Consider the following 20000-nt stretch of genomic DNA (forward strand, 5'->3'; position numbering starts at 1 on the left):
CAGTCTACAGACTCGAAATTTGATGTCAAAGGTATTGAGATTTGGGAAAATCTTTGTTATCCGTTTTCGGTCAGAAATTTGGCTGTTAAGAGGTCAAAGTTCAATGATTTAACCTTTGAGAACTCTACCAAACTCCTCCGCCAATTTTGGGTATAAACAATTGAAATTTCAGATATAGGTTCCTTGGACATTTTTATATATAATTTCTATATTATATAAAGATGTGAATTCTTTGGTATTTAGAGGATTTTCATTCTTATTAATCCAGAAAATGTGGATTTCTGCTTAAATGTCTAGAGCAGTGATTCTCAACCCATGGACCCGTTTTTCCTTTTTTTTTTTTTTTTTTTTTTGGTGGACTCCCTCATAATTATTGGTCATTGTATGGGAGGGTGAAGGTCAGAGAAACAGTATAATAATAAAACAACCGACAGCCTGAGGTGCATATTTAAAACCAGCTCCTGTCACTTTCTTGGGTTTTTTTTTATTGCTTTCAAGGCAATTTCATGGAAATTTGCTTTTAAAATCTAGAAAATACATTCAAATTCGCTTGAATATCTACTTCAGCTTTTTTCACAAGAAAAACCAAAATTACAACAGAAATTAAATTTTTAATAACAAAAACCATTATGAGTTGGGTATATTCATAGGCCACTAAAATATCCTTGTTGACCCCCAATTGGTTATATTTTGCCTGTGAACCTCCAGAAATATTCCATGTACCCCTAGGGTCCGTGTGAACCCCAGTTAAGAACTTCTGATGATATGTCTATGGATACGAGTTATTCCGGGGTAGGGGTGCCTCCAAAACATAAATTTGAAGGCCATACGGGACTATCACTCTTTACCCAAGCTCTTTTCAAGAGGAGACTTTATTGGTTTGGCCACGCTACGTGCAACACAAGAGAATTCATCCACAAAGCAATAACCCCAGAACCATTTCAGAGTCCGACAATTGAGAGGGTAGCTGAAAACTTGGTTACACTCTATCAAAGCTGACGTCAAACTTTCCTTTGGTTCACGATATTTGCTGCTGTTCCTGGGACAGGCTGCCCCCGTCTTGGCCACTGCAGACTGTTGTGCATGGGGTACATTCATTCAGGACACTATGTTCTGTGGAACCGGCTCAACTCATCCTGGATGAATATGTCCAAATTTTTGGTCAAAATCTGCTTCGTTTTTTTATTTTTTTTAAATAAGAAAAACTGATTTCTGCCAAATCACTAGGACCTTACTTATTTTTCCATTTTTTTCAATCTCAATTTTAAAAAAATATTAAATTTCAATAATTTTTGTATTTTTAGTGTTGTTTTTCTTTATTTCTTCCAGTGGAAAAGTAGATTTTCTTTAAAGAAGCCATCAAAAATATTTTCATTTCCACTTTAAAGGCCCTGGATATGACCTAAAACTATATCCGATGGTGAGGCCTCACCATGCGGGCTTTGGGGAGTGTGGAGCCACCCTTTAATTGCTATTGCTCCCAGGTCTACTCTGACCCGGAGTGGTAGTACCTGTTAGGGTCCCAACTATGCGTTAAATAGAATCTGACGTAAAAAAAAATATACTCCATTAAAAATCGTTCCTCAAAATTTCAAAAGATTCGGCATTAAATAACCTGAAAAAGGTTGATATGCCGTAAAACAAAAACAACCAACCAACCAACCAATCCACTTTAAAACAAAGAAAAAATTTCTTTAAACTTTGAAGAAATCTTTAAAATCAACTGTTGAAAAAAATCGAGAAATAAGTTATCTCCCTTGCTTTGCCAACCTAAATAAAAAATTTAAAAAAAAAAAAAAAAGGACACTAGGAAAATATATTATTTGGATTCTTCAGACTACTGTTCTCGTTTTGAATATTATTTTCACAACGTTTTGGTCGATGTAACCTTCGATAGGAGTTTGAACCCCTCACTCCCTCGAGTGCTCTGGGCCATTCCAACTGGTCGGCTTGACTTTCCGTGTCCAACAACTGTCTCTCTCAAATTTTGACTCTCAACTAAAAACATCTACATTCTTTTCTCTATCTCATTACGTCACCACCCTCATAACCAAAGAAATAACATCACCTGCTGCAAATTGTCCGTATTTTGTTTATCTAAAAATTAAAATTCCTGACATGTTTTGTTACATTCCTTTCTATTAAAACATTTTCCCTGAATATTTTTCTCTACATAACATTTAATGATATTAATAATAACAAGCAGGACCTGTGAAAATTCCACAGTGGACCATTTCATGCATAATATATTAATGTTAGCATTCTGTGAATGTTCAGCGTAAATGGAGATGCCCTGCCTGTATCAGAAAACACACTATGTGATATACAAATATCTGTATGTGATGTTGCCAAGCTAAAAACCTTGATTCCAGTAAAGTAACTGGCCCTGACGGCATTTAAATTATAGTGCTCAAAAAACTTCAACCAAAACTAGCACCCATACTTACAAAGCTGTTTAAGCATTGTCTTTTTTTTTTTACACAGGCATCACCACATTACCAAGGCCAAGAGGCCATTCAAGGATAAGGGTTAAAGAGTGTACAGTAGAAATTGGACAATATAGTAATCATTAGTAATGAAAATTCGGTAAATTTGTTAACTTATATGGAACGACTCATCAAGAACTTATTTACGTTAAATTTGAAGACAACCATATTGTAGTCAGCCGGAAAGCAGGAAAACGGAAGACAATTCCACAGGTGTGCAGTTCTAAGAAAGAAGCTTTGTTCATGGAATCTACGTTTAGGTTTATGCAATTGCTTCCCAACACCCTAGAAAATCTCATCAGTATGTCCTGTATTTAAGAATTCAGGTGACTGCTCATCTCCCTCTCAGTACAAGACAATAAGTCTCCTGTGCATCATGAGTAAGTTGCTGGAATCTGTGTTGAATAGAGAAGTAGTCAACCATCTCAGCAAAAATAACCTTCTTAGTGACACACAATATAGTTTCTGTTGTGCTAGATCTGCAGCAGATGTGCTTAGAGTTATATCCCATAGGATTAGCAAATCTCTCAACAGAGGCTTCCTTTCTAGGGCAATTGGTCTTGACATGTCAAAGGCCTTTGATAGGGTATGGCATAAAGGTTTACTTCACAAGATCTCTAGCTATGGTATAGCTGGAAATGTTTTTTCAATTATGAAATCATTTCTCTCTGATACGTTCATAAGAGTAGTGGTTGATGGGTAGAAATCAGAAGCTCACAGTATTAATGCTGGAGTCCCTCAAGGGTCCATCCTTGGCCGAACTCTCTTTCTGATCTACATTAATGATCTTCCAAATCACATCCTTAGATCATTTGTTGACATTTATGCGGATGACACTACCATCTATGGTAGCACATCAAAGACCGTAAGCAACCAAGTTCTCTCTGATTCTCTTTCCTCTGATCTTGAGCACGTGGTACAATGGGGAAAGAGGTGGCTGGTTACTTTTAATGCTTCTAAAACCTAGCTTCTATCTTTACATCATCAATATTCTGATCTCCATCGGGAGGTTTCATGTTTTGACAAGCTTCTGGGCTTGATCTTTACTCCTGATCTGAAATGGAACACGTACATTAAATCCATTGGGAAAATGGTGGGATCTTTCTATCGATCCGCTGGAAAAATGGTGGGATCTTTCTATCGATCCAGTAGATCTTTCACTGCTGATGCAATTCTCTGTCTATATAAGAGCCAGGTATGTCCAAGGATGGAGTACTGTTGCCACATCTGGCAGGAGCTGCTAGAAAGGACTTATCCTGCCTTGATAGAGTTCAAAATAGAGTATGTAGCCTCGTAGGGGATGTAACTTCTTTCTCACAGAAGAGATGTTGTAAGCCTGTCTCTGCTTTATCGTTACTTTCATGGCAAGTGCTCCTCTGAGTTCCAATCTATGGTCCCCCTCGCCAAACTTTCATGAGAAACACTCGTCTAGCTGAAAACACTATCAATAATTTCCCCCACTCTTTATCTGTACCTAAACATAAACGTAGATTCTATGAACAAAGTTTCTTTCTTAGAACTGCATGCCTGTGGAACTGTCTTCCGTTTGCCTGCTTTCCAGCTGACTACAATATGGTTGCCTTCAAGTTCAATGTAAACAAGTTCTTGATAAGCCGTTCCACTTAATTTAACAAATTTCCATTACTAACGATTACTATATTGTCCAATTGGCTCTTTAATCTTTAATCCTTATCCTCAAGTAGCCTCTGGGTCTTGATAAGTGGTGATGCCAATGTAAAAAAAAAAAGAAAAAAGAAAGCTCTTTTATTTAGACCGCAAAAGTATTTATCTAAGCTAGCAGGGACGCCCAGCATAGCCCGATTGTAAAATACGCTTAAATATATTTTAGTTTATGAAGATTTTGTATATATTACTATAGAGTCAATTTTCTATGGATTTTTATATATTATAAAGTTGTAATTTCAGAAATAAAAATATATATCCATTTGACTTGGGTGCATCAGCTTGAATCGAAACCAAAACTAAAATTATGAAAAAAAGAATATATATATAACTTCAGTTCCTTTTTAGCTATAATCAAAATCGAAACGAAAACGATTAAAAAATTATAAGAAATGGAAAGTCATGAAATTTGTACTTGGCCTTCGGGACAAGATCAAAGTGTAGTATCTGTTCTTTAGATGCTTCACTTCAATTTCTTGTTCTCTGTCAGTGGAGGAGAAATCCTTCACGACTGAGACAATTTTTATTTTTGTTCCTTTTCTCCACGTTAAAAAAACGACCCTGGTGTCTAACTCTGTCCCGTGGGGAGGCATTGTAAATAGGAACAATTAAAAAGCAGTCACTCGGAAGGAAAAAGATGTAAGCATCACACAAAATAACACACATGCTATCGTATTAATATATAGATAATTGATCAGGATTATCTTTTTTTTTTTTTTTTTTTTTTTTTTTTTACATAGTGATCACCACTTATCAAGGCCTGGAAGCCACTCAGGGATAAGGGTTATTGCAAGTACATCACGTTAGTGAGGAGATTTTATGAAGTGTTTAATTAGCGGGGCGGTTCATTAGGAATTTGTTAACATTAGACTTGAAGACATCCAAGTTGTAGTCCGGAGGGAAGCAGGCAGACGGAACAGAGTTCCACAGGCGTGCAGTTCTAAGAAAGAAGCTTTGCTCATGAAATCCGCGTTTTGATTTAGGCACAGATATAGAGTGGGGGAAATTTTTCACAGTGGATTCAGCTAGACGGGTGTTTTTCGTGAAAGATTGGCGAGGGGGGACCAGGGATTGGAGTTCAGACGAGCACCTGCCATGAAAATAACGATAAAACAAGGATATGCTCGCAACGTCTCTTCTGTGGGAGAGGGGTTGCAGGGTGGAGAAAAGGGCATCCCCCACTAAACCACAAAGTCTATTTTGTACTCTGTCAAGGCATGATAGGCTGTTTTTGGCAGCTCCTGCCCAGATATGGCAACAGTATTCCATCCTTGGACGTACTTGGCTTTTATATAGATAGAGAATTGCATCAGTAGTGAGATATCTTCTGGAGCGGTAGAAGAATCCCACCATCTTTCCTGCGACCTTGGCAACAGACTTGATGTACGTGTTCCATTTCAGATCAGGAGTAAAGGTCAAACCCAGAAGCTTGTCAAAACACGGGGCCTCACCCAGACGAGAGCCATCCATCACAATTCATGCCAGCTGGGGATCAGAGCGTTGATGATGTAAGGATAGGAGTTTGGTTTTAGATGCATTAAAGGTAACTAGCCACATCTTCCCCCACTGAACCACGCGCTCGAGATCAGAGGAGAGAGAATCCGAGAGAACTTCGTCATTTACAGCCTTTGATGTGTTGCCGTAGATGGTCGTGTCATCAGCATAGATGTCAACGAATGATTTAAGTATGTGTTTAGGGAGGTCATTGATGTAGATCAGGAAGAGAGTTGGGCCCAGGATTGACCCCTGAGGGACTCCAGCATTTATATTGCAGGCCTCCGATTTTTGTCCATCTACCACTACTCTTATGAGCCTATCGGAGAGAAATGATTTAATGATTGAGAAAACATTTCCAGTTATACCGTAGCTGGAAATCTTGTGAAGTAGACCCTTATGCCATACTTTGTCAAAGGCCTTTGATATGTCAAGAGCAATTGCCCTAGAAAGGAAGCCTTTGTCAAGAGATTCACTAATCCTGTGGGATATAACCGTCAGCACATCTGCGGTAGATCTTGCAGAGCGGAAACCATATTGTGTGTCACTAAGAAGGTTATTCCTGCTGAGGTGGTTGACTATTTCTCTATTTAATATTGATTCCAGTAACTTACTCATAACACAGAGAAGACTTATTGGTCTGTATTGAGAGGGAGATGACTTATCACCTGAATTCTTAAATACAGGGCAAACTGATGAGGTCTTCCAGGGGGTCGGAAAGCACTTCTCCTTAAGGCAGCGCTTAAATAGTTTCGTAAGTATGGGAGCAAGTTCTGGTTGAAGCTTTTTTAACACTATAATTGGGATGCCATCAGGGCCAGTTGCTTTACTGGAATCTAGGTTTTTTATTAGCTTGGCGACCTCATGCACGGATATTTGTATGTTACCTAGCTTGTTCTGTGTTATAGGAGAAAATATGGGGAGTTGATGGCCTTCGTCGCATAGGGTAGAATTAGCTGCAAAGTTCTTTGCAAATAGTTTGGCCTTGTCTGACGCTGACGAGATAACCTCTGGTCCATTGATAATGGTTGGGATAGTACGCACACTTCTGTTCAGGATCCTATTTGTTATTTGCCAAAACTGGTGGGAACCAAGCCGCTAATCAGCTACCTTGGATTTAACAGACTGGGCATATAGCTCTCTTGCATTTTTTATTACTCTTTTACAGTGGTTGCTGGCAGTCCTGAAAGCAGCTTTAGTCTCAGTGCATCTATTACGTTGGTAGTTATGGAAAAAGTGATTTCTGTGCGCGATAGCAGCAGCACATTCTGGGGAGAACCATGGCTGGCTGTTAGGTTTTTGTTCTGACGCACAATAATATAATACTACATAACCAAGAGACCTTTTTAAGATTCTAACCCTCTCTTTTAAGTGGAATTGTTTGAATCTCTGTTGCACTTTGTTGGTATAATCCGTGTGCACGTTAGTGTCGATGAAAACATTGTTCAAGATGAGAATGGTATCTGGAAGAATCCACATGATGCAAATAATGAACCCTCATCCCAAGGGAAATGGTATTTCAAACATTAGTGTAACAGACTGACAGACAGCGCCTCTTTTAGATATGCGTGGGATGCACCTGCAAATGAAAAAAACTGGTGTAGCAGGAGCCAAACGATCGAGTTTTAATAATTAATTCTGAAAGTGTAGACTTTAATGTAACATAAAAAACATTTTCAGACAAGTTGTGAGTATATAGAAAGTTGATTATTAATTGAAGCTGAGAAAAACTTGCTCAAACATGTTAAAATGGTTTAAGAAAACTGTTGAATTATTCAAAAGATTTAAAAACAGGAATAACAACTTGACACCCAAACATGCAGACGTGTGTATATCTATAATATAAAGCTGAATGTCTGTGTGCCTGTGTGTGTGTGGTCACGAATAGGCTCCTATATGGTTGAATATTTTTAAAAAAACTGATTACATATAATGATAGAAGATGTATGGAGAAACAGGAATGGGTATGTTTGATCTGGCAGAACGGTGGTTCATTAAAATTCTGGGTCTGCGTTCGCACCTGGCTCATAAAGTATGGAAATAAAAAATTTAAAAATTAAAAAAAAAAAACGTTTACAAGTGTTTTTGATATAGATGTACATAAGAATACTTTGATAAGTGTGTTTTAACTTAAATAGGGATGGTATAATAAAATTGTGGGGTCTGCGTTCGCGCCTGGCCTCCATAGAATGGAAATAGGCACAAACTTTAATAAAGACGTTGCATATCTATCCGCATAAGTATACTTTGATAATTATGTTTCAGTTTGAAGAAATATGGTATAATAAAATTATGGGGCGTCCGTTCACGCCTGACCTCCATAGAATGGAAATATGTCACAAAGTTTAAGAAGGTTTTTTAATATAGATCCACAGAATATTGTGATAAGTGTTTCAGTGTGAACAGGTATGGTATAATAAATTATGGGGTTTATCTATTTTATTTTTACTTTCATCATATTTTGCTTTGATTTTGATACCCCCAAATTCGAAGTTATCTCTTTACAACCCTTCGTTTTCATAACCTATCATACTTTCATAAATCAGAGTCCATTTTCTGTAGGCTGTTATTGAACCCAGTCAACGACAGGTACTTTTGCTAATATATATATATATATATAAGTGAAAATACTTCCCTACCAAATAACTCTGTCAATTTTCAGTCTACAGACTCGAGACTTGACATAAGGAATATCGAGATTTGGGAAAATCTTTCTAATCAGTTTTCGGCCAGAAATTTGGCGGTCAAGAGGTCAAAGTTCAACGATTTGACCTTTGAAAACTTTACCAAACTTCTCTGCCAATTTTGGGTCTAAACACTTGCAATTTTAGATATAGGTTACTTGGAAATGGATTAAACTTTTTAATTTGATTTGAGCCCAAAACAAATCTTAAGGGATCAAAATTGGGGTCAAAGTTTAAAACTGACCGCTTCAGCCTCTACCAAATTACTCAGCCAATTCTTGGTCTAAACATTTGAAATTTTACATAAAGTGTATTCAGACATAGGGCCAGCTTTTTAGTCGTTTTTTTGCTGAAAATTTGGCTTCCAAGGGGTCAAAGTTCAAAATATTTTACCTTTGCGGTCTCTAGCAAACTATTAAGCCAATTTTGGGTCTAAACATTTTAAATTTTACATAAAGGGTATTTCAGACATGCAGCAAGCTTTTTAATCAGTTTTGGGGTGAAAATTTGGCTGGCAAGAGGTCAAAGTTTCAGAGTTGACCTTTACAGACTCCACCGAACTTCTTTGCCAATTTTGGGTCTAAACACTTGAAATTTTAGATATAGGTTACTTGGACATGGATCAAACATTTTAATTCAATTTGAACCCAAAACAAATGTTAAGGCGTCAAAATTGGGGTCAAAATTGAAAAAAATTTGACGTCTGCGGTCTCTACCAACTTTTCTCTATGGTAGTTAAGAAAGCCTATAATATAGAAGGGCATTACCGTACATATTCACACTATTTAATATATACATATGCATATAAAGTTATCAACAGTACATAAGGCCCGAGCAAAGTCAGGCAGAACTGCTAGTATACATAGAAAAGTGAAAGTGTTTGTTTACATTTCCCTACCAGATAACTCTGTCAATTTTCAGTCTACAGACTTGAGATTTGGGAAAATCTTTTTAATTGGTTTTCGGCCAGAAATTTGGCTGTCAAGGAGGATCAAAGTTCAACCATTTTAACTTCGAAAACTCTATCAAACTCCTTCGCCAATTTTGGGTCTAAACATTTGAAATTTTAGATATAGGTTACTTGGACATGGATCAAACTTTTTAATTTGATTTGAGCCCAAAACAAATGTTATGGGGTCAAAATTGGGGTCAAGTTTTTTAAAAAAAATGACCATTTGGGTCTCTACCGAATTACTCAGCCAATTTTTGGTCTAAACATTTGAAATTATATAAAGTGTATTCAGACATGGAGCAAGCTTTTTAATCGATTTTTGGACTAAAATTTGGCTGCCAAGGGGTCAAAGTTCAAAAGATTTGACCTATGTAATAATTTGAAAATTTACAATTTAAAGCAAAAAAATAAAGAAAAGAAATAAACAACACGTATTTATAAATTTTAAAGAAATCAGAATCAGGAATCATATCGGAATCAGAAATTTAGAACGGAATCTGTAATTGGATCGGAATTGGAAAAAAATTTTGAAATCGTCCCATCACTAATATATATATATGTTGTATATGTATGCCGTTTCTCCGCTTGATTCGATCAATTATCAATGCTTCTGTTAATCTATCATGTTCAGTTCCTGCTTGATGTTTTCACTCCACCTCTTCCTGGGTTGGCTTTGATGATTGAGAAGGCATGAAACACTAGTGTCTGTAGCTGGAAAAATGATTATATATTAAAAATAATTACATACATACACACACTGTATGCATGTGTAATATATACAGGGTGGTCAAAAAGTCAGGTAACATGTTAAAGGTAGAAAAAACAATATGATCCATTATAATCTCTATTCGTTTAATATTATTTGTTTAAATATTTGAGTGTAATATATAAACTTTGATTTTAAATCTATGTGTTGTGTCATTTATATTCTTCTTTCTTTCAGGTAAAATGGCCACCCAAAAGTTAACAACGCCGCAAAAGGTTGCTATTGTAAGATTGTACACTCAGTACAATAAAAATGCTGCTGAAACTGCTCGCCAGTTCTCTACATTGTTTCCTGGCTTTACTGTAACACGAAAGCATGTAATTAAATTAAATAGGAAATTTGATGAAACCGGTTCTGTTGTTGACTTACCTCGGTCAGGAAGACCAAGAACCGGTCGGTCTGATGAGAATATTGCTACTGTCCAGGCAATTGTGGATGAAACCCCCAAAACATCATCACAAAATATGGCACGCCAATCAGGAATAAAAAGGGGAACAATTCTAAACATTTTGAAGAAAGATTTAAGTTAACAAAATAAACATATTTCATGTTTGTTTCATTTTATATTTCAATGTATGGTACTTAAATATACGTGTATTGCTAATATCGTTTTTCTTTAAAATGTTACCTGACTTTTTGACCACCCTGTATATAAAATCTTCATATTTCTTTTTGAATATCCTGTCGAACAAACAATAAATTCTTGTAAATTATAGTTTAGTCTTTAAGTGTGTTCTTTTATGATAAGCTCTATTCCTATTTATATTGTACTGAGCTTTTTTATTTGGTTGGGGTTACTATATAAATATTAATATTTATATTCTTTTTGATTTTATACGTATAATATATATATATATATATATTGGTTTCTACATTGAGAGTGAAACAGTCGCATTTACGTGTGATTTTTCAAAATGGCGACTAGAAATAATGAAACGCTTCTCTTTTGGCGATTGTATTTCTTTCACTGACAATCTTCCAAAGCTCACTACTAAGTGAAAAATATCTTTTACAACATATTTTTTTTAAATAAAACCAACAAAATTAAATTATTTAAACAATAAAAGTTTAATAGAACAATATATTCATTTAAAAAATTTTTTTTTTAATGAAGGCTGTTTAAAAAAAACATTTGAAGAAATTAGAATGTTTATACCTTCAAGTATCAACATAAAATTTGTTGTATATTTAGAATTACACTTATTTAAAAAAAAAAAAAAACACAGAAAAATCTTTATGTACATGCTCGTCACAAAACAAAGATGTCATATTCTAAAAATCATGTGGGTTTGGCTAGTAACTTTTCTATTTGGCTATTAAACGTAAATATTTAGTTGTCAAAGGTCAACTAAAGATAAATGTGTCCATAGAGCCCTGATATATATATATATATATATATATATATATATATATATATATATATATATATATATATTCATCTCTTTCCACTACTTCTCTTATCTTTTTGTTCTTTATACTATTTTTTCTTTTGTGACTTCATCCAAAGTAGGCAATGATAAGCAAGATCTATAGACCTTAAATAGTATGGGTTGTAGATGGAGCCGATCCATTTGATCAATATTTTTATTTATTTATTTTTTTTTTTTTTTTTTTTACACAGTGATCACCACTTATCAAGGCCCGGAAGCCACTCAGGGATAAGAGTTATTGCAAGTGCATTACGTTAGTGTGGAGATTTGATGAAGTGTTTACTTAAGGGGGCGGTTCATTAGGAATTTGTTAACGTTGGACTTGAAGACATCCAAGTTGTAGTCAGGTGGGAAGCAGGCAGACGGAACAGAGTTCCACAGGCGTGCAGTTCTAAGAAAGAAGCTTTGTTCATGGAATCCGCGTTTTGATTTAGGCACAGATAAAGAGTGGGGGAAATTATTTTACCTTCCATCTCTTCTCTATCTTTGCTTCTCTCTCTTTTAGTTATGTTATCCGTCTCCTCCCGCTACTTCTCATCATCCACCATTTATATTTACTTTATTCACCATTTTGTGACGTCATCTAGTGTGCCCAACACATTTTATGACATCATGCACTGTACAAAAAAAAATATATATTGAGCATTTAGAAAAAGAATGGCTCTTTTTTTCAGCATTGCTATTTAGGGATGTTATCCTTGGGGCCCCTAAATCAACAGATTAGAACATTCCTGTAATGATCTAGTCCTTGTTGATTTGGTGTGACGCTAGTTCTATGCAGTTCTAAGAGGTCCACTCTCCCAGGCTTTGCTTTCTCTCTTTGTTAACAAATTTACCGAACTTCCATTACTATCGATTACTATATTGTTCTTTTGACTACTCTACACTCTTTAACCCTTATCCTTGAGTGGCCTTGATAAATGGTGACGCTTATGTAAAAAAAAAAAGGGGGGGGTTATTGCTAATCGCCTGAGGCGCCCTTACCAAGGAATGCCAACTAGGCTGCCCAGTCACTTTTTGCATATCAGAGTGCCCCTCCTTGGGGAAACTGACTTCTCAATCTCACTTGCCGTCCCAGGTGTCTTAAGTTCATGTAGTGGGAGAGAAATAAAAATATTTGGTATTGCCATTTAATTTGCATAATGTTTTTGTTTTTTTTCTTTTTAGTTTTCTTTTTTTTTTTGTTATTTTAGCTGGGGATGGGGAATCCCATCAGATTCCAGACATTCACCCACTATCTCATATATTCCAACGAAGAGATCGTTTTAAGATTCTAACTGTTCCTTTTAAATGCAATTGTTTGAATCTCTTCTGCACTTGGTTCACCGAGTATATTTGGCAGGTAGTTTTTAAAATTCTTTTTCATGAGTCCAGTTGTTCCTATAATTACTGGAATAATGGAAATCTTCCTCAGATTCCAGTTTCTTTTCATGTTGTGCATAATGTTTTGGTATTTTGTTATCTGTTTAACCCTATATCATGAGGAACACTGACTTCTACTAAGGTTGCTTCTTTCTCCGTCTTGTCCCATATCACTATGTCAGGTTTAATAGTTCAGGTATGTAGCTGTATGAATTCATAGTTGTAGTGGATCAAAGTGTAGTATCTGTTCTTCAGATGCAGCACTTCCATTTCTCGTTCTCTTTCAGTGGAGGAGAAATCCTTCACGACTGAGACAATTTTTATTTTTGTACCTTTTCTCCACGTTAAAAAACGACCCTGGTGTCTAACTCTGTCCCATGGGGAGGCATTGTAAATAGGTACAAACACCTACGGTAAAATAAGTTATTTCTATATTATTGCTATGCGTAATTTAGAAATATGGCCGTCTTCAAGTCCAATGTAAACAAGTTCTTGATGAGCTGTTCCCCTTAAGTAATCCAATTTACCAAATTTACACTTCTAGCGATTACTATAAAATTGTCCTTTTGACCACTGTACACTCTTTTTAACCCATATCCTCGAGTGGCCTTTGGGCCTTGATAAGTGGTGATTCCCTTGTAAAAAAAAATAAAATAAAAAAAAAGAAACTATTTTTAAGAATTTAACAAATTCGTCAGAGTTTATCGATTTTCTAATCAAAGTAGGAGAGTAGATATTTGGTTCACTTTCGACGGCAACTCCGACTTCCTTCATTTTATCCTTTTAGTTCTCACATTCCATGAGCAATTTTTCTGACAAAGAGGGAAGAATTACTGTTTTCCGGATCAGAATCTATGCATTCAACATTTATTGTTTAGTTTTTTGACCTTGAAGTATTATTTTTTATTTATTATTTCTCAGTTCCTTACATCAAGTGGCTTTATGCACTGTTTGCAATGATTTTCATTAAAAAAAACAAAAAATCACGGTTAAACAAATAGTTGCTATGGTTGTGACATTTAATTTTCTTTGTCCTTTTCCATTTTATTTTTTTTTTATTATATATAAATTTTTACAAAAATCAAACTAAAATGCATTGTTACTAGGACTTTTAAGTAAATTGACTATGGCCCAGTCCTGCGAAAATGGTTCATTTGGTAGTTGCAATTTTTTTCTTTTATTTAGTCTTTTTTTTTTCTTTTTAGTCTTTTTTCTTTCCAGATTTTTCTTTTTAAGAAAAAAAGTTTCTTTTTCTCTTTCTTTTTTTTCTTTTTTTTTTGTTCCATTTCGCGTTTTCTTTTCTTTTTTCTTTATTTTTCTTTATTTTCTATTTTTTAGTCTTTTCTTTCTTTTTTTTTCTTAAGTTTTTTATCTTTTTTTCTTCCCATATTTTTCGGCTTATATTTCTTGTGTGTGTTGACTTTGCATAGAAATGATGTCAGAAACTTCTTATTCAAGGGTGTCTGCGCTAATATTTCACAAAAGGGAAAGAAGGATAAAGACTTGGTCAGAGATAGGTTAGTTTGGAAATCAAGTTCTTAAAACTGTCCAACACATGCCTGCATGTAAAAAAAAAACAAAAAAAAAAACAAAAACAAAAAAAACAGAATGATGACTGGGTTTTGCATTAAATAATCTCAAAAAAAAAAGAGTTGATATGCCATAAAATTAGTGTTGAGATGATTCATTGAAAATTGGGAATCAGAAAAATCCAAACTTTTTGGGTATCGAAATCTACTGGAATCGTAAAAATTTGTGCATATTTTTTAATACCAAAAACGATTCCTTTAATTATTTTTTTATTTGATTTTGTGTTAAACAAAATTTTCCATTGCTGGCAGTAATAATAAAATAATCAATATTTATTGATTTTAAAATACTAGTAAAACTAAAATCTATACATCACCCCACAAGTGTTTTTTTACGTTTGAGAAAATATATGTGCATTTAACTTATGTTTTTGCAGTAATCAGAGGAAAAAATAACTTTATAGTTGAATATTAAGAGATTTAAAAAGAATTAGTAACTGTATCAGAATCGGGAATTTAGTACGGAATCTGTAATTGAATCGGAAATTTAGTAGGAATCCGTGATTGTATCGAAATCGGAAATTTAGTAGGAATCCGTGATTGTATCGAAATCGGAAATTTAGTAGTAATCCGTGATTGTATCGAAATCGGAAATTTAGTAGTAATCCGTGATTGTATCGAAATCGGAAATTTAGTAGGAATCCGTGATTGTATCGAAATCGGAAATTTAGTAGGAATCCGTGATTGTATCGAAATCGGAAATTTAGTAGGAATCCGTGATTGTATCAAAATCGGAAATTTAGTAGGAATCCGTGATTGCATCGAAATCGGAAATTTAGTAGGAATCCGTGATTGTATCGAAATCGGAAATTTAGCACAGAATCTGTAATTGTATTGGAATTAAGAAAAATATTGGAATCGTCCCATCACTACATAAAACAAAACCAGCAAGCAAAAGTACACCTAGATATAAAGGGGTTGGATTTTTTTTAGAGGCACCAAACTTGAAAGTAAATCACATAAAAATATTTTTAGTGTACAAATCTGCGGTTTATTCCAAAGATTAACTTTTGCCATTTATAATTTAAATAATTTATAATTTAGAGGTTTAATTTTCACAAACTACACATTAAACTAGGCTGTATTTCGGTAATAATGTGTTCAATGTTGTCTTCCAAGTGGTCTACTATGTCTGGCTTATCAGCTTAAGCATGGGACTTTACATATTGCTAAAGAAAATAATTTAATGGGGTAAGATCGCCCAAACAAAGTAGCCCATTGACAAGTGCATTTCATGAAATTATTCGTTCATCAAATGCTTCTCTCAATCGAGGTTATGTCCATCCATCAGTTGAACAAGTCACAATTTGTGTTCAACTGTGTCCCACTGGATACTCTTAATTTGGCGTCTATTGGACACTATCTGTCAACTGAACTCTTAAAACTCCTTGCCAATCCCAAATATATGTTCCTATTTACAATGCCTCCCCACGGGACAGAGTTAGACACCAGGGTCGTTTTTTAACGTGGAGAAAAGGAACAAAAATAAAAATTGTCTCAGTCGTGAAGGATTTCTCCTCCACTGACAGAGAACAAGAAATTGAAGTGCGGCATCTGAAGAACAGATACTACACTTTGAGGTATTTATTTGCTCCCCCACTGAGCAAATTAGGCACAAGGCCGATTTTTAAAGTGAAGAGTGAAGGGGAAATGAGGACCAACTCCCCGGGGAGTAGGGGAGCTGGATAGTGACAATTGGTATGAAGGGTTGCCCTTACATTGACCAAGGTCTTATATGTAGGAGTGCCCCCACATATGGTCTTTGCTTGCAGTATCTGCTGGAGCAGATACTACACTTTGATCTTGTCCCGAAGGCCAATCCCAAATATATGTTGGGTTCTTTTGTTCCTGTCATCTGTTATGCTTTAGCTACAACTGTATATACTTATATACTGAAATATATTGATCGATCCCCTGTTCATTCTTTTGCCCTAAAATAACTACCCCACCTTGCTTAACAATGTCACTTCAGCCGCCCCCTGCCTACCCCAGTGAACCCCTTCCTCTTTGTTTCTGATAAACTTATTTCCTCATCTCTTTTGTCATACTTTCTCTCCTTCTCTGATTGCATCACGCCACAAATTCCTGTTTACGTTTCTAAATTTTTTTAGATAAGTATTGGTTACTTGTATTATTTGAATTCGTCGGACTATGGTTCTCATCTTGAGGGTCATTTTCACAAACATTCTGGTTGATGTAACCTCCAACCTTCTTCAGGTATATCTTGTCGAACTCTAGAATGTTTCTGTTGAACTCGGGAATTTGGATGGAATTTTGAATGGAACTCTTTGTTTACTTCACGGGGGTAGCATGTTCTTGTTCCCTCAGCAACAAGTACTCATGGTGCAGTGGTTAGAGGACTTGGAAAAATCAATTGTAAAAGTGATATTCTTCTGAAGGTTGAAGGCTCAATTTGCAGTGTTGGCGACCGAAAAAATACAATTGCAAATTACTTAGGATCTCCATCCAGTTATGGCCGACGGAATGAGAGGATGCTGCTCCCATGAAGTAGTGGTCCTGGATATAACATTAAACTATATCCGATGGTGAGGCCCCAGCTTGCGGGCTCTGGGGAGTGTGGAGCCACCCTTTAATTGCCATTGCTCCCAGGTCCACTCTGACCTGGAGTGGTAGTACCTGTTAGGGTCCCAACTATGGGTTAAATAGAAACTGATTGCAAAAAACAAATATATTCTATTAAAAAAATTTTCTTCAAAATCACCGGATTCGGCATTAAATAACCTGAGAAGGGTTGATATGCCGTAAAACAAAAGCAACCAACCAACCAACCCATGAAGTAAATAAAGGGTCCCACTCAAAATTCCACCCAAATTTCTGAGTTTGACAGAAACATTCCAGAGTTCAACAAGGTAGACCTGAAGAATGTCGGAGGTTACATCAACAGATACGTTGTGAAAACGCCACTCAGGATGAGAATAATAGTTTGATAAATTCAAATAATATGAAATTCCTGTTTTTATCTGCTTCTAACTCCTTTTAACATTTCATTTCAATTTAAACGTTATTAGATAAAACCGTGACTACATTTTGAATCATGTTGCATGATAATTTACGGTGCCTGATCACATCTCTCACCTGTGTTCAGTACTCGGCAGATGTACAAATGTACATATGCAGTTTAGTTGACTAAGGTAGTAGTCGTCGGACAACTAACAGAGGCAACATAACACTTTACGCTTGTGCGATTTATAGTAACAGCAACAAAAGTAATTGCCAATGCAGTCGAGCGGAGAATATTTTTATACTCAAATATAATTTGATGAGATTTATTTTCTTTCACGAATCATGTGATTGTTCTCCCACACATCTTTTCTCAAGTATATACACTTTAGATTTTTAAATAATCTATTGTAATAAATTCGTTCTATCGTTATTTCCATGGCAAGTGTCCAACTGAACTCTAATCCATGTCCCCCCACCCCTTGGTAAACTTTTACAAAAAAACATTTGACTAGCTACATTCCTATCTGGCCTTTTGGTAAAAAAAAAAAAAATGCACACACAACATACAGAAATGAATATACAAATTGTACATAGTTAAATTTTACATTGAACGCTGGGGTTATTAGTTAGATTAGGATCCACAGAGTGATTGAGGTATTTCGGTAAATGTTGCCAGTCAAGAGTAAGACTTCAAAGTCTCATCTGTTACATAGTCAAAAAGACCCTGTACCCTCCCCCTCCCAATTTCTTGTAGGGCCTTGTGCCTAATTTTGTTGAATTGAATTTTTTGTACGTTTTTTATGTTCAATTTTTTCTTTCTCAATAAAATATATAAACAAGATCAAAGTGTAGTATCTGTTCTTCAGATGCAGTGCTTCTATTTCGCGTTCTCTTTCAGTGGAGGAGAAATCCTTCACGACTGAGACAATTTTTACTTTTGTACCTTTTCTCCACGTTAAAAAACGACCCAGGTGTCTAACTCTGTCCCGTGGGGAGGCATTGTAAATAGGTACAACGATTATAAGCGATTTCTCCCCCCCTCTCTCTATCTGTGCTTAAATCTAAACGCAGATTTCATGAACAAAGCTTCTTTCCTAGAACTGCCCACCTGTGGAACACTGTTCCACTGGCCTGCCTCACAATTGACTACAACATGGTAGCCTTCAAATCCAATATAAACAAATTCTTGTTGAACCGTCTCCATAAATAATCAAATTCCACCCAATTTACACTATTAACGATCACTACACTACCATGTTACATTAATTTCCCCCCGCTCTTTATCTGTGCCTAAACCCAAACGTAGATTCCATGAACAAAGTTTCTTTCCTTTTGCCTGCTTTCCAGCTGACTACAATATGGGTTCTTCAAGTCCAACGTAAACAAGTTCTTGATGAACTGTTCTACTTAAGTCAACAAATTTACCGAATTTCCATTACTGAAGTAGTTATATATATATATATATATATATATATATATATATCTCGTAATTTATAAAATATATATGGCGATTAAGCTACACGTAATATTCCGCGTTTCATCCACTCTAGGACTCTTCAGGGTTATGCGCGAATTCTGTGGTTGTTTATCGTTTTTATATGCTCCTCTTCTATTGAGATTTTAGTTAGCCAATCAGCTTTCTAGTATCCACCGCGCCCTTCCTATCAGCCAATGGACATGCATTTTATCGGATTTTTTTAATTTTTTTTTTTTTTTTTTTATATGGAAGGTAATTCACCAAATCTTTTACCACAAATGACTGAATTCTTCATTCAAGGTCCTAAAAGAGTTGATATGCTGTAAAAACAAGACATACAAGTTAAAATATTACTGTTGGCAAAAATATCATGAAATTTTATTCAATAATTTTTATTTTGTCTTATTTTTTCAGAAAGTATGGATGGGGCTAAATTGATGATCAAATTGCCAGAGGAGGTTTGTAAATCAGAACCTGAGTTGAGTTCTGACGAAGTTGAAGGAGAACCAAACCAAAGCGGCCAGGATGAAGAGCCGGCCAAAGAAGTTGTCATCATTGATCCGGATGCTGTCGTGAGAACAATTAGTTTTTTTCTTTCTCTCAACACTTTGTAATATAAAACTTCCGTTTTAACTTGGCACTTTATGCGCTTCAATAACATTTAGATTTGACTAGCTACATTCCTATCTGGCCTTTTGGCCAAGATCAAAGTGTAGTATCTGTTCTTCAGATGCTGCACTTCAATTTCTTGTTCTCTGTCAGTGGAGGAGAAATCCTTCACGACTGAGACAATTTTTATTTTTGTTCCTTTTGTCCACGTTAAAAAACGATCCTGTTGTCTGACTCTGTCCCATGGGGAGGCATTCTAAATAGGAACATTTAGGTACTAGTTATACTTCCTGTCTTTGTCGTTTTTTACAATTTTTCTCAAATTTTGGTAATAGTAAGCAAACGTACTTCCTAACTTCCAGTGTGGCTGCTACCGGAAGCAGTGATAATGCAAATCAGTTCCTTCACTTTATTTCCTCTCACGCCTTTATCTCCCCTTTTTTTTTAAGTTTTTCCGATCATTCTTTTTTTTATTGAAAAGTTATTTTGGTATTATTTTCATTA

General features: G+C 35.5%; 1 protein-coding gene and 1 pseudogene across 1 annotated transcript in view; both read left to right on the top strand.

Moving 5' to 3' along the window:
• LOC145261219 (uncharacterized) overlaps positions 1-20000 on the top strand; it is a 74739-nt gene that overhangs the window by 26148 nt on the left and 28591 nt on the right. Inside the window, exon 2 of the mRNA XM_080119571.1 lies at positions 19302-19459. Coding sequence (XP_079975697.1) covers positions 19302-19459 — 158 coding nt within the window. The remainder of the gene's footprint in view (positions 1-19301; positions 19460-20000) is intronic.
• LOC145261376 (U2 spliceosomal RNA) lies at positions 19567-19699 on the top strand (annotated as a pseudogene).

This window comes from Euprymna scolopes, chromosome 37 (genome assembly GCF_053919585.1).
Source record: "Euprymna scolopes isolate OS-2025 chromosome 37, ASM5391958v1, whole genome shotgun sequence".
NCBI lineage: Eukaryota > Metazoa > Mollusca > Cephalopoda > Sepiida > Sepiolidae > Euprymna > Euprymna scolopes.